Source organism: Ambystoma mexicanum, chromosome 3p, assembly GCF_040938575.1.
Source record: "Ambystoma mexicanum isolate Mex_15411 chromosome 3p, UKY_AmexF1_1, whole genome shotgun sequence".
Lineage (NCBI taxonomy): Eukaryota > Metazoa > Chordata > Amphibia > Caudata > Ambystomatidae > Ambystoma > Ambystoma mexicanum.
The window spans coordinates 1,083,845,721-1,083,859,759 of NC_090925.1; the positions used below are offsets into that span (position 1 = coordinate 1,083,845,721).

At 42.8% G+C, this 14,039-nt stretch overlaps 1 protein-coding gene across 4 annotated transcripts in view; it reads right to left on the reverse strand.

Moving 5' to 3' along the window:
* RBM27 (RNA binding motif protein 27) overlaps positions 1 to 14,039 on the reverse strand; it is a 1,859,884-nt gene that overhangs the window by 1,123,154 nt on the left and 722,691 nt on the right. For all 4 annotated transcript variants that reach the window (XM_069652445.1, XM_069652444.1, XM_069652443.1 and 1 more), the window contains one exon: positions 5,617 to 5,841. In XM_069652445.1, the coding sequence (XP_069508546.1) occupies positions 5,617 to 5,841 (225 nt within the window). The remainder of the gene's footprint in view (positions 1 to 5,616; positions 5,842 to 14,039) is intronic.

The window sequence follows — 14,039 nt, forward strand, 5'->3', positions numbered from 1 at the left end:
TTCCCATAGTGTCCTTGGTTCCTTCTAACAATCTGACAAAGGAGACTGTTCTCGTGGCACTCCGTCTCCTTAGTGTCCCTTTTGAGGACAGAGTGTTGAGGGAGACTACTCCAGATATATTATTCTCTTTTAGTCTCTGACACAACTGAGGCGAGGGAGATTACTCGGATGCCTTCTCTACATTCAGTACTTTTCCCCAATGCCCTACCGGTTCTCCCATGGCCTCTTCTCTGGCAGAAAATATCACCAGATATTCCTGGGGGGGTTGGGTCATTGCATTCCCACTCAACGCTCTCCTTGCTTCACTCTGCTCCCTGCAGCTGTACTTTGGCTCCGCAGTGTCTCCGACCAGATTGTTGGCGCAGTTAACGGACCGCTCGGTCCATCTCCTCAAGGTCATGCTACCGTCGATGGGTTCTCAGCTTCCAGACAGGCCTACTCTGCGTCATCCAGCAAAGGACTCCTGCAACCTGTTGTAAGTGTCCGCCCTACTGGAGGTTTACTTCCTTAGAGTAGCTACTTGCTTCCAGGTTTGACCTTTCTGAATGTTAGGTAAGATTGGCATTAATGTGATAAATCTTCCTGACCTGTGTCAACCCCAGAACTTTTTGCTTGGACTTGGTGATTATTTGTCCTTGTCCCTAGCAGAGTAGGGACTCTTTTTGCCCACTTATCTGGTATTTACTCTTTTTTATGGGTGGTCTTTCTATGTCCCTCCATAATGTGTGTATGGAATTATAGTTCCCTTTAACTTTTAGGCTGTATGTAATATACTATGGCAGCAAACAGCATTTAAATGCAGTGGTGCTGGGTTGCCTTTCGGCTTCCCCTTCTTATTTCTCTTTATATCATGGGTGAACTACTGTTCCCAAGAAGTAAAGTGGGATTCCCATCCCCTTTACAACAGTGAGCCAGCACAACCCACCTTATGTGGAATGCAGCATTGTATCCTCTGTCACTTAACTGGTAACATTTCTGTTACAATTACAAGTTAACTTGAATGGTTGGTGGAAGGGAAACTACGTTTATGACTTAGTCATTATTACTCGCAGGCTGTCAAATCAGCCGCAGTAATGCAAACGAGGGTCACCATTCTGCTAGAATGATGGGCTCTTTTTTGCCATTTCTCATTTACTTATTGTTTCTTAGATCTTTTGCCTTCCTAGGTGGGAAAGACTGTGGTTGAACTTTCGTCTTCGGCGGGACTCCTTTGTATTCCTCAATGAGGCACTAGAGTGTCTGAAGGCATGAAGCGAGGAAGTAATCCAAAACTCTGTAGTCCTTTGTCTTTCAGCTTGCCTAAAAGGAACCAGTTCCCACTGGGGGGGGCTTGCTGTCCTGATGGGAAAGCGAGCCAGCTGCCCCTTCCTGTAAACTGCAGGGAGAGTTTGCATAAGTTATGCTCTAGTTCCTGGCAGCTGCTTACAAATCAATCACTGGAGCCGAATCCAATGAGGAAGATGACGAAAAGACAGCTGTAATGATTTCCAGCAGCCGGAGAGCCTGCTGGGCAACTGGAGCCTGATGTAACCCTTCCAATCGACATGGAGGTCCCGAAAGCGACGGCTCCTAACCAGAGGCTGGTGATAACCACTAGTCTCAAGAAGTCCTGCAAAACGAGCAATCCCTCGACGTGCTGGGACCTTGCTGGGCTGCCAACCGCCAATACCAGGGGACCTCAAGCCAGAGAACAGTGCAAGGTCTTCCGAAGTCACATTCCTGCTGAAACTTTGGTGCACTTCTGCTGGCCCTCCAGAGACAAGATTCGAATCCCTGAAATCCCCTCACCAGAGCGCTGGACCGAGAGAGTGAAGAGAATCCAATCTGTGAAATTTTTTCTTCATCTGGATCCTGTAAAATGGCACCAAATCCAAAGAGCGGCAAGAAGAACCCTTTGTTGGAAGCCTCCTCGGCGACTGCTGCTGTAAGTTCCCATCCAGTGTCTGTTTCATTAGTCTACATAAAAATAATCTAGGGTCTGTGTCCTGTGCTGCTGCATCCTGAAGGCATCCACCCAAAAGGTATTTTCCGCTGAGGTACTGTGCTGGCTTGGGTAAAACATTACTTACGCTGTGTGTGAATCCTGGGAAGCTGAGTGGGTGATCCGAGTGGAACATATATAGGAAGCCTTCTGTGAAGTCCCTGAACACTTAACTAACTCTGAAGCCAATACTTACTTGTTTGAAGAGCTACCCTCTGGAAATCTGACTTTCCTGCAAATGAACCCTATCCTGAGCTGCCTAGACCAGGCTCCTACACCACTAGGGTCCCTCTTCTGCCTCTGAGAAATCTCATGCTATAGACTAGGGAAGGACTTTGATAAAGCTACTGTGCTGAAAATACATCAAGTGTAAAAGATACTTACACTTGCTAAAGAATTTAGTGTGGTAACTGTATTTCTGTAAATACGATAAAGAGGTCCTGAAGTTTATACTTATATTTAAGTTGCTGGATGCTCCTTTAAAAAATTATAGAAGTTAAATTACGTACATTGAATGGTGTTTTCACCCCCTTCTAAAAAGTAATGTGTTGGTACTGTTTTATGATTTCTTAACTGAATTGATAAAAGCTTGTTAGGGAGAATTCTCATAAATGTGCTAATTCCCTTCACCTTAGAGACCCCGAGCAACTTTGCTGGATTTTGAGGACTTGATTTTTTTACCTGGAGAGAGTGAGCCTTTTCTCCCACTCTCTATGTATTTTGATATATGTTTTACTCTTGTGTTCTTTGATTGTGGAGTTTTAGTCAACTCCATAGGCATCTTTTCATGTGTGTTACACAGCAACCTCAGTGCAGTAACACAGGGAAGCCTTTTTAGGCTGTCCCAAGGTTTAAATACCTTCTCTGGGATAAACTACTGTTTCCCAGAAAATGTAAGGTTAAATTGACTTTACTACTCTTTTTAAATTCCTAGAACCAGCACACACTATCTTCATATAGTCCAATAGAGTGCTGTAGGGGTTACCTAGTATCCCCCGTGTCTAGCAACTCATGAAACAGTCAAATGCTACCCTTTCCTATCGAAATGGCTGGTGTCAGTAGTTTTAAAACTCCCATAATTTTTCCCCGACCGCGAACACCGGTAGTTAAAAATTGCAGGAGCCATGTTTTTCAAGATGGCACCTTAAGCCCCTTTGTTTAAACAGATCCAAGTCTTCTTTTTTCACCATTTCCTTTTGGAAAGGTCCTTCTAGAGTTTGTCTCTGCATGCCAAACTAGGTTTGGTCCCTTTGTTTCTACGCCTTTGGCAGGATTCAGGACTGAAGACCGCCTCTGGCGCCTGAGTGTCTGGGGTGGGGAGGAAGTGAGGCAGGTGCCCAAAACTCCCTGTGCTTAGTTTCCTAGGAGACACAAATGCACTCTGGCGTGATTGGCTGGCTGACTGTCTGGCAAGGACAGCCACCCTGCTGGGTGAGTGGCAGCTACGCTGGAATGAATGGGAGAAAACTGTTTAAAAGGCGAGTCTCTTGGCTTGGAAGGCAGAGTCGACCACTGGAACGAAACAACCGAAGATGAGCTGGAAGAGGACGGCTGCTGCAAATACTGAAACGTTGATGTGCCCCGTGAAGCCCTGCTGCAGGTTCGAATTGCCAAGGTCATCTCGACAGAGAAGCCCTTCAAGGACGAGTTGGTAGAACCTATCAACTCTTAAGCCACCTGGATGCCATTCTCGGAGCTCGTTAAGTTTAACCAGGGGTAACGACACCAGCTTGTGTGTTTGACTGCAGCTATTCGAACCAAAGATCTTCCATTTGCCAGCTTGTTCGACCAGTCCCCGAGCAGTGCAGAAGTCCCCTGATGTCCTCCCTCTTGTCCCCACAACGGACGCTCAGGAATATCTGCAGGAACTGGCAGGAACCAACATCTTCAACTGCATCTTTTCTTCATATTAAGGTACTGTGCCAACCCGATTGAGAGTACTTACCTCTCGCGGTGAAAGTTCGTGAAACTTTCCCAACTTGCAGGCCTAATCAGCTTGTGACCCAACATATGATTCTTTTTCATACCAACGACTTCTGAGAACTTTGGCAAAGACTTTTTCGTTTAATACAAGAACTGCTCTTTCCTATCCAAGACACTAGCCCATTGACTTTGGCCTATTTCACCATTTGCTCTGCCTAAGAAAGTATTTGTGATCTATTTTATTAACTTGTGCCTTTGTACTCCTAATTAAAGTGACTGAAATGCCATTTTGCTCCTATTTCAAGGGAGCCTAATTTACTCAGAAATGTATTGGTTTGGTACTGAAGTATATTTGTGTATGATATTAAGTTGCCTCCTTCTAGTGAATGTTTTCTAAATGACGGTGTAATAAATTAATAAGTGTTTTACCAAGAAACCTTGAGTGGAAGTGTTTACTTGAACCACTGTGATTGTAAGACCTCTTTGTAACATCCTTTTACTGCTCACATTCCCTCTGGATTGGCAAGTGGGGGTGAGGTTTAGTGAGATATTGAGCCAAGAGTCAAAGGAGTCGATGGTTATGGGTTCATTACGTGGGATGGTTAAGAGGAGTTTGAAGCAGGGTTTCAGCTAGGTCAGGGAGGATCTTTAGTTTCTTCCAGCATTTACGTTGATTGGGGGGTTCTGGTTCAAGTATGGGGATGGGGCGGGCAAGCGAATGGTGAAAGGCACAATGAAGTGATCAAACCAGATGATAGGTACAGGGGGGCGTAGATGTATCTGGTCGTGGGAGCCAAAGATGGTATCAAGAGTGTGTACTTTAGAGTGAGTTGGGCCGTTCATGCGAAGGTTAAGCGCATCTAGGCAGTCGACCAGTGAGTGGGTCATGGGGTTGGTGGGAATGTCAAGCCAGATATTGAAGTCCCCTAGAAGAGTGAGGGCGGAATGCCTCATGGTTTTATGAAGCCCTTAGTTGGATTTTAGAAAAATTGCCCTAACACCAGGTCTGCCAGGGTTCACGCCTGTTTCGCCTCTCAGTGAATCCTTTCTTCATTTATGTGTCATAGAGTGTCATAGTCCTTTGTTTGTGTCCATTCTGTATTCTTCATGCATCCCCCAGGGTCACCTCTTCCCAGTACCTTCTATACTTCGCAAAGGAGCAGTTTGTATAACTCCAGCAATAATCTTCTTCATAGTACTCCTGGAGATAACTTGGGATCAGACTGTATGCCTATTTTAGTCTTCCTTGTCTTGGTAGTATGAATTCTTACAGGAAGAATGGTAGGAGTATTGCTATAACATACAATGGTGCTTTCAGATTGCTTTGCTATGGATTTCATGGTCTAAAGGGCAAGAGGGTTAGGGAGTTCCGTCACGGAATAGGAGTCCTTGTCCCCATGAGGGAATCTCTCCCTGTGAGGTCCCACTTTCTGCCACCCATAGGGGGAATGTTGTTTAGCGTGCTCATCTCCCTAGCATCACAGGGAAGGGCTTCCCCTCTGGGGGAAGAAGTGACATGATCCCATAAATCGTCATAACACGTAGATTTAAATGCAATTTAAAAAACAAATTAAAAACACATTTGTTTTACTTCCAGTTTGTAAAGTTATGCTTTCAATTTGATTTTCAAGAAATGTTCAATTACAATACCTAACTGTAGGTGCCCCTATCGAGCTGTTGAGGGGAAAAGGTACTTTAACAAAGATACTTACTTGGCATAGGGGGCACACAAGGAGGTGGCCCCTGACTGTGCGGCCGTGGGATCGGCATGCTCATATTAGGCGGGGCTGGCAAAGGAGGCAGAAGCATACCAGGTGGAGGAAGACCAGGAGGCGGCGGGAAAGGAATCATGCTTGGCAATGACACATCATCTACAACTAAGGGATCATTTCCATGATCGTATTGGCAAAGATCCCCACGTACACAGAATCCCATCTCTGTAAAAGAAAAATAAACTAATTAACAATGTGGCATACAGATTGATAAATGATTAAATAGAAATATGATCCAAATCAATATTGACTTTATTAAATACAGTGACAACTCAATTGTATTCTAACACACTTGGACTGCATAAGACTGCCTCAGAGTGGTGTTAATGTGTTTATTGGGACAATTTGGCTACACAACCAGCAGTTTCTACCAAATCCAAAAAGTAACCACCCACTAATGAACACTTAAAATGTCCACGTAGACTCCAGTTTGAACACAACTGGAAATTAGATGGAACCTAAACCCATCCAGATTCGGCAACAGCAGGAACATCACAAGAGGGTTGGAATAGGTGGTCCAGGGGATTGAAGAGTAAGAGTGGGGAAAAGAATCACACTAACTGCCAACAAAATGAATAACCCTCATATGCTCCTCACTCTTGGGATGGTGGAAAAAGAGGCTTCAGGGCTCGTTAATTGTCCCATCTCTCAATGGTCAGACTATGATTCAGTGCAGTTTTTCAAGTACTGTCGGCGCTAAGTGGGAAGAGAAATTACAACAGAATAAAGATTAACCACCACTCCAGAAACCTCCATCGGAATCACCTGATGCAGGGTAAGCTGCTTATCTCTGTTAAAGGGGTCCCCTTCACCATCCCTTGATGCCAAGAGAGGAGTTCAAAGCAGAGCTTCGACGGAAAGCCTCTACCCGAAGCGGTTACCTATGCGCCCCCTCCTCCCCATGGTAACTTTAATATACTACAACATTTTCATAAGGACAATTATACCAAACTGCTGAACTTAAAATAAGCAGAACACTGTCCTGGGTGAGAATCATACAGGCCAGCAGTGTTCACAGAAACGCCAAAAACGCAACAATATACCTTTCCATTTCAATAGCTCTGGGCCCAATTTCAAGACTGGTTCCAAATACCTAGTCAACTCTGGTTTATCCATTGCCTCATCACTACACACTGCTTCTCAGGAGGAATTGGGAACACAATTCTTAGACAACCCAGATAACCGTTTCAGCAAATTGGCAAGCATTTTAAAAGATCTGAAAAGAAGTTGTGTTCAGACATGCCCGTTCATTTCACAAAGTGAAATTGGTATCATCTCATGCTCACTCTGTTGTGCAAGTTACTGATATCCAGTGCAAAGACTGTTTTTATGCCGCTGTACGGTATCAGTAGGTGGTGCTGCGTGAACAGTGAATGTATGGCTTTTTACAATAAATCTCCTGGGGAAGTGGGGCGCAGGAGGTGAATCTAACAGATACCATGCAGAGGAGAAGGCAGTCGTTTTTTACCTGTAACTCCATTTCTCCAGCGTCGGTACCTTTCACGGATTCACATGCTATGAATATTGCCCGTCAGGCTGGGAATCCCCAGTTACTTCGACTTAGTATTTTTCCTATGGAAAAACTTGACACCTTGAGTGTCCAGTCAATGTGGTTGTGGATCCTATTGGTACCCACCAATGGGACGTCGAGTGTATATCTCTGCCCCCAGCAGCTTCCCTTTAGATTTTAATCACTGCAGCTGGAGGATATCCCCCTGAAGAGGATGCTTGCCTGTAGGGGGTAGGCTGGAGGGTGCATGTGAATTCATGAAAGATATCAACGCTGAAGAAATGGAGTTGCAGGTAAGAAGCCACTCCCATCGCCAGCATTTGGTCTTTCATGGATTTACATGCTGTGAATAGATTTTGTAGCAGTATACATGTTAGGAGGTGGTAAACCATACTTTAAAATGGTCTGTGTTAATGCAAGAAGAATACATACGCAAGTAGAGAAAGGGAAACAACCCCGGAAGCTGCAGGGCTTACCTTCATATGCCCTGCCAAGACCAGATTCAGGTTCCACAAAGGTGGAATTCTCTTCTTTGGCAGAACGGTCCGAAAAAAGCCAATTTAAGAAGTGTTTGATAAGCCTGTCACTGTAGAGAGGGGAAGATGTTTTCCGTGTATACCTAGAGATTACTGAAAAGTGCCCTTGGATAGAAGAGATCGATAGACCTTCTGTAGCCAACTTTAGCAGATAAGGAAGGATCTGATGAGGTGTGTTAGCTAGCGGCTCCAGATTAGGCTGCTCTGCACATCATGCACAGAATCATTTCCATTTTTGGCTATAGCAAATGTTGGTAAAAGGAGCTCTAGCTGCTGCTAGAATGCTCCGACAGTCTTGAGAGATATTCAAATGACCGAATTCGGAGTGGTCAGAAACCACTCTGTTAACTTGAGAGAGGCTGGGTCTTGATGAAAGAATCATCCCGTTGGTCTGGGATAGAAGATTGACATGATATCACAGACGGATTGCATCATCCACTGCCAGTTGCAGGAGGTCCAAGAAACAGGTCTGCCTGGGCCAGTACGGAGCTACCAAGATTATTCTGCAACAACCTTTGCAGATCATCTGTATCGTTTTCCTGATCAGAGGAAACTGAGGGAATGTGTAAGCAAACATGCCGTTCCAAAGGAACGAAAATGCGCCCCCCCTAAATCGCGATGCGGAATCCTGCTAGCAAATTTCTGATACTGCTTGTTGTCGGAAGCAACAATTCCTTAACCACCATGCACACCTAGTTCGCATTTATTTTCAATTATTAATCAAGCTCAAAATGATTAGTTGAAAGGTAAGTATAATTTGAGGTGCGGGGGAGAGGTGCTCAGCCTTGGTATCTAGGCTGGTCAAATATTCGTAGAACAAATGGTTTCCTAAGAAGAGGAAAAGAGAAAACTCCGGCAGAAAAAGAAATTAATCAAAACCTTGTCATTAACATCTCCTCTAAACCATTGTCTACAACACAATTGGACACACTGAATTTAGGAATCTCGTTTATACCTACCACCAATAACTCTTTTTTTGAGGAGGAAGTCAACCTCTTCAAATTAATACGTAAAATGGAACTGAAAGTGTTTTTCAACAACATTGAGGACAACCTTAATCCAACAACTACACACAGATACTTAGAACTTAAGAACAAAAGCACTTTTCACCCACAAGTGAATCATCCATTAATCAACTTAAACAAAAAACAACGAAAGACCTAAAACGGCTAAAATATGAACTACCAAAAACCAGGAACATCCGTAAACATCAACTACTGGTGATTAAACAACTAGCAGAGGACAACACTCTAACCTTAAAACAAGCAGACAAAGGGGGAGCCCTGGTACTCATGGATACCACTTTATATAATACAGGATGTTTGAAACTCCTCAATGACACCAGGACCTATCTACCACTAGATGGTGACCCTATTCTCAGGATCAAGAATCAAATTAAGAACGTAATAGACAAAGCAACGGATATGAACTGGATTAGCGAGAAAACAGCCGATTTCCTCACACAGAAACATCCTGTCACCCCCGTTTTTTACGGCCTACCGAAAATTCATAAAAACAAAGAAGATCCTCCCTTTCGACCGATTGTCGCAGGAACTGATAGTGTGTTTCAACCACTAGCCATCTATCTTGACACAGCACTACAGCCTTTTATACAAAAAACTAATACTTACCTGAAGGACACGACTCATTTTTTGAGCATAATTAACACACTAAATCTAACCGAGGAAGAACTCATTCGATTTACCATGGAGGTAAATAGTCTATATACCTCAATTCCTCACCAAGAAGGTATAGAAGCCATGGAATGGTTTTTACTCTTGAATTCAGAAGTACATATACAAAAGATTTTTGCCACAGAATTTATTAACATCCTCCTCTATAACACTATTTTAGATACAATGGCCAATTTTACTTGCAAGTCTCTGGAACATCGATGGGCTCATCGGTGGCCCCATCCTATGCAAATATCTTTATGCACCAATTTGAAACCAAATGTGTACTAGAAAACCCACAATGGAGAAACAAAGTGAAATGCTGGCGACGCTATATAGATGATATCTTCGGCATCTGGTACGGCACAGAAAGGGAATTAACAGAATTTTGGGAAACCCTGAACAGTTACAATGATAGAATCGACTTCACGATAGAGATTGGTAGACCAAAAGTCAATTTCCTGGATGTAACCATCGAACGATCAGGGACATCACTCAAGACGAAGATATACAGAAAACCCACAGATGTCAACAGTTGCCTTCATCATAGCAGTTTTCACCCAAAATATTTAAGAAAATGTGCCTTATAGTCAATTACTAAGACTCAAGAGGATAACATCAGACCAAGACACACCCCAAAATGAATATGACATCATGAAACAGAGATTCCTAAAAAGAGGTTACCCAGGAGAAACATTGGATAAAGCAATTGTAAGGACAAATTTGCAAGAAAGAGAAGAGCTCCTCCAAGGGAACACGAGGAAAGAAACCAAGAATTTAATACATACGTTAAAGTACTCGAGTCAGAGTTTTCAAGTAAAACGAATTATCCACAAAAATTGGGACCTCATAAGAACAAACAACACCCTAAAAGAACTTTTTCCGGATCCCCCCCATGATGGCATACAAACGGGGAAAAAATATCCGAGATCAGCTCATTCGAGCAGAAAAACCGAAAGACACCACAAACCACTTTGAATAAACAGAAAGTAGGTACGTTTGCCTGTCTACATTGCCAACACTGCAATAACATCATAAAAGGAGACCATGTGAGACATCCCAACACAGGCAAAAAAATAACTAAGACAATATGCTACGTGTGATACAAAAAATGTTATTTATGCAATCCGCTGTCCCTCTGGGATGCATTATGTAGGAAAAACAAACCGGAAAGCCAAAGAAAGGTGGACTGAACATAAGTCCAACATAAGAACAAAGAATGTTAAATCTACAGTCTACAGACACTAACGAGACCAGAAACATAACATCTCACAAATGAGAATGGTGATCTTGGAGGTAGTCCACCCTCTACCAAGATGAGGTGATCTACCAAAACTTTTAGCTCAAAAAGAACTTTACTGGATACAAAAACTAGATGCAATGTTCCCTTTGGGGATGAATGAGTACTACTACTTGGGTCCATTCCTGTAGACACCTAAAATTGACTCAGCACTGTACCATCTATCTATTAAATTATATCTTCCTCTAATTTGATAAAAATAAACCTTTTGTGAAAATATCCCTGTAAATTGAACTTAATGGGGGTAGTTACAACATCAAAAATTGTACGTAAACGACCAGGTGATAAGAATGTACACCCCCTGGCGGGTTAGCTAAAATGTCTTCTGTACAATTGATACATACACAATTTTCTTGATTTGTTTTTATGTATTGGTGCCTTATGGTTCAACGACAAACAGCTTTTAATTAGTTTTCCTTCACTCCCTTTATGCTTTTTTTAATTTAGTCTAAAGGCTTCTTTTTCACATGTTTACTAGACCATCCAGTCATGTATATTCATCTTTTCCAGTATTTGACCAATCACTTTATTAATTTTCCCCACTGTACTCACTGAATAGGTTTCAACAAACACATTTTACTACCGTGGCTATTCCTCTTACTAGACATCTGGCCTTCCCCATGTGGTTCAACCGCATGCTAACGACTATTAACAGATATCATGGCCGCGACGTAAGGTCACCGCACGTATGCGCGGATGAAGTCACCCACGAGCATTTACATATCCGCCTAACACCATAACAGGTTTCACCTTTCCAATGAGTCAATTGTATGTCTCTGACGTAATTCTCGTCGTTCTCGCGCATGCGCGAAACGTACATAAACAAGTAAAATGGCCGCGTCGTGACGTCATCACGTGCATGACGTCACCGACTAGCATAAATACTCGATCCGCTTCCTTTCTCAATTGGAAGCGGAGAGAGAAGCTCCTATCACAGCCACATCCGATATCTTCTGGACATTCCACATCTTCTCTGTAAGTACTCCTGGCAAGCAGTTTACTACCTGCCCAGCCACATTGAGCCTTTTTGCTCTTAGCGCTTTACTTCCCCATGTAATTATTTATTATTTTGCTTTCACAGCTTTTAGAGAGGGATTTCCTTTCGCTCACAGTATCTTTACACAGAGATGCAGTAGATGCCTTTCTGTGGAGCCATTGAGAACAAACACAAGTAAGTGTATGACCACCACGCCATCTATTCTATTTTGGCTTTAGCTAAATCACTTTCATATTTTTCATATTTTACTATAGGTTAGGAAACCCTGACAACTACCATAGAGTGATTTCTAATAATTAAAACAATTGAACATAATGGTTCATTTACTCTCATTATTTACTCTCACTTGCTCTATCCGCGAAAAGTTAAGTTTGTCATTCACCTATATAGGCACCTACCATTGGCTATTTACTACAATGTTCTTTTCCTGTGTTAGACAATGACTACTTATTTTGAGTTTAAAGAATATAATCATAATCTGTACAGTAATAACAATATGTGTCTTTCTTCCAAGTTATTTATGACGTTTTTGTTTTGCCTTATATGCACAAATGAAGATTATGTTTCGGAATGTATTAATACTGTACCAACAATCTATTTTCTCTCTAGAGATTAATTTTTGTATAAAGAAAACTGAACATTATTTGCCCCTGATGAAGAGTGAAAGCAATACTCAAAACGCGTTGGGGCAGATGAAATATTGAATGTTTCTTTGTTATAATTGCAATAAATAACTGTTTTTATGATAAACGGATGAATTGTCAAACATTAATTTGGGCATCAAAGAAAAAAAGATCCTGCAAATGCAAGGATAAAAGAATCATTGTAACTTAAAATTACCTATCTTTTAAATCAAATAAAGGTACTTCTAGTACCTCTAAATTACACACAGGCCTTGGCCCATGTAGATAGTGTACAGGAGACGCGGGTTTCCTTAATTAGGAAACCATTTGTTCTACGACTGCTTGCTGTCGGGACTGGCGAATAGGTCTAGAGGGGGGGATGACCGCACCTTGAGAAAATATTGGCTATCTGAATGCTGTGCAGTTGCCACTCATGTGTCTGCGAGGAATCCCTGCTGAGTGCATCTGCTTGCTTGTTCTGCATCCCCAGCAAGTGGAAGATCTGAAGTAGGAAGTTGGGCTGGATGGCCCAATGCCAGAGGGTCTGTTCTTCCTGAGACAAGGTGGTTGATTGCATTCCGCCTTGCTTCCGTAGATAAAAATAAAACATTGTGGTTGTGTTGTCGGTGAGGACGCAAACCACCTCATTTTCGATTAGAGGAAGAAAGTATTTTAGAAACCCATGCACTGCCCGTAATACTAGCATATGGAGGGCGGCTTACTGTGCGGTCGGTCCAGAAGCCTTTGACTTGGTGCTTGTCCTTAATGAGCGCCCCTTCCCGCATGGGAGGCATCGGTCAGAATGGTCAGATGGTAGTTTGGCTTTATCAGGGGCATTCCTTTTGCGATGTTGCAGGGGTATGTACACCATTTCAGTGTGTTTGACAGAGCCTGAGAGATGGTTTCTTTGTCTGACCAGGAACAACAGGTTTGGGACCATCTGGTAGCCAGAAACATTTGAACTGGCTGCATGTGCAGTCGGCAGTGGGGAAAAAGCAGAATGCAAGAGGACATGGTCCCCAGGAGAGCCATGTATGCACCCACTGTGACTAGCTTGTTTGGCGTGAATGAGTTTGCTAGTGTTATCAATTTTTTGATTGTTTCCGAAGATGGTCTGACAAGACCCTGGTCTGTAAGGAATTGAGAAGGCAGGATAACCAAGTTCCTTGATGGAACTGTGCAGGATTTTGTATAATTATTAAGCCCAATTGCTGGAGTAGATGTCTGTTTGGTTGAGAGAAGATAAGGCTTGTAGGTACGTTGCACCTCAGACCAGCCAATCGTCATAGTATGGGTAGACGTGGTAGCCCTGCTTTTGGAGGAAGGCTGCTACTGGTGTCAGGCTCTTTGTGAATGTTCTGGGTGCCGATTTCAGGCCGAAAGGCAGTATCCAAAACTGATAATAGCTTTCTCATACGAATCCGAGGTACTTTCGGTGCATTGGATGTACTGGCACGTGGAAGTATGTATCCTTGAGATCTAAAGCCGCAAGGTATTCCTGGGGCTGAACAGCTTTTTTATGACCACCTGGAGAATTACCATTTTGAATTTTTTCTCTTTGATTTTCTGTTTAGTTTTTGTAGATCCAGAATAGGGCACCACTTCCAGTCTGGTTTTTTGATGACGAAGTACCTGGAGTATATACTCCCTTTCTTCTTGCTGAAGGAGAAACTACTTTGATGGCTCTTTCTTAGCATTTGACGTATCTCGTGCTGTAAAACCTT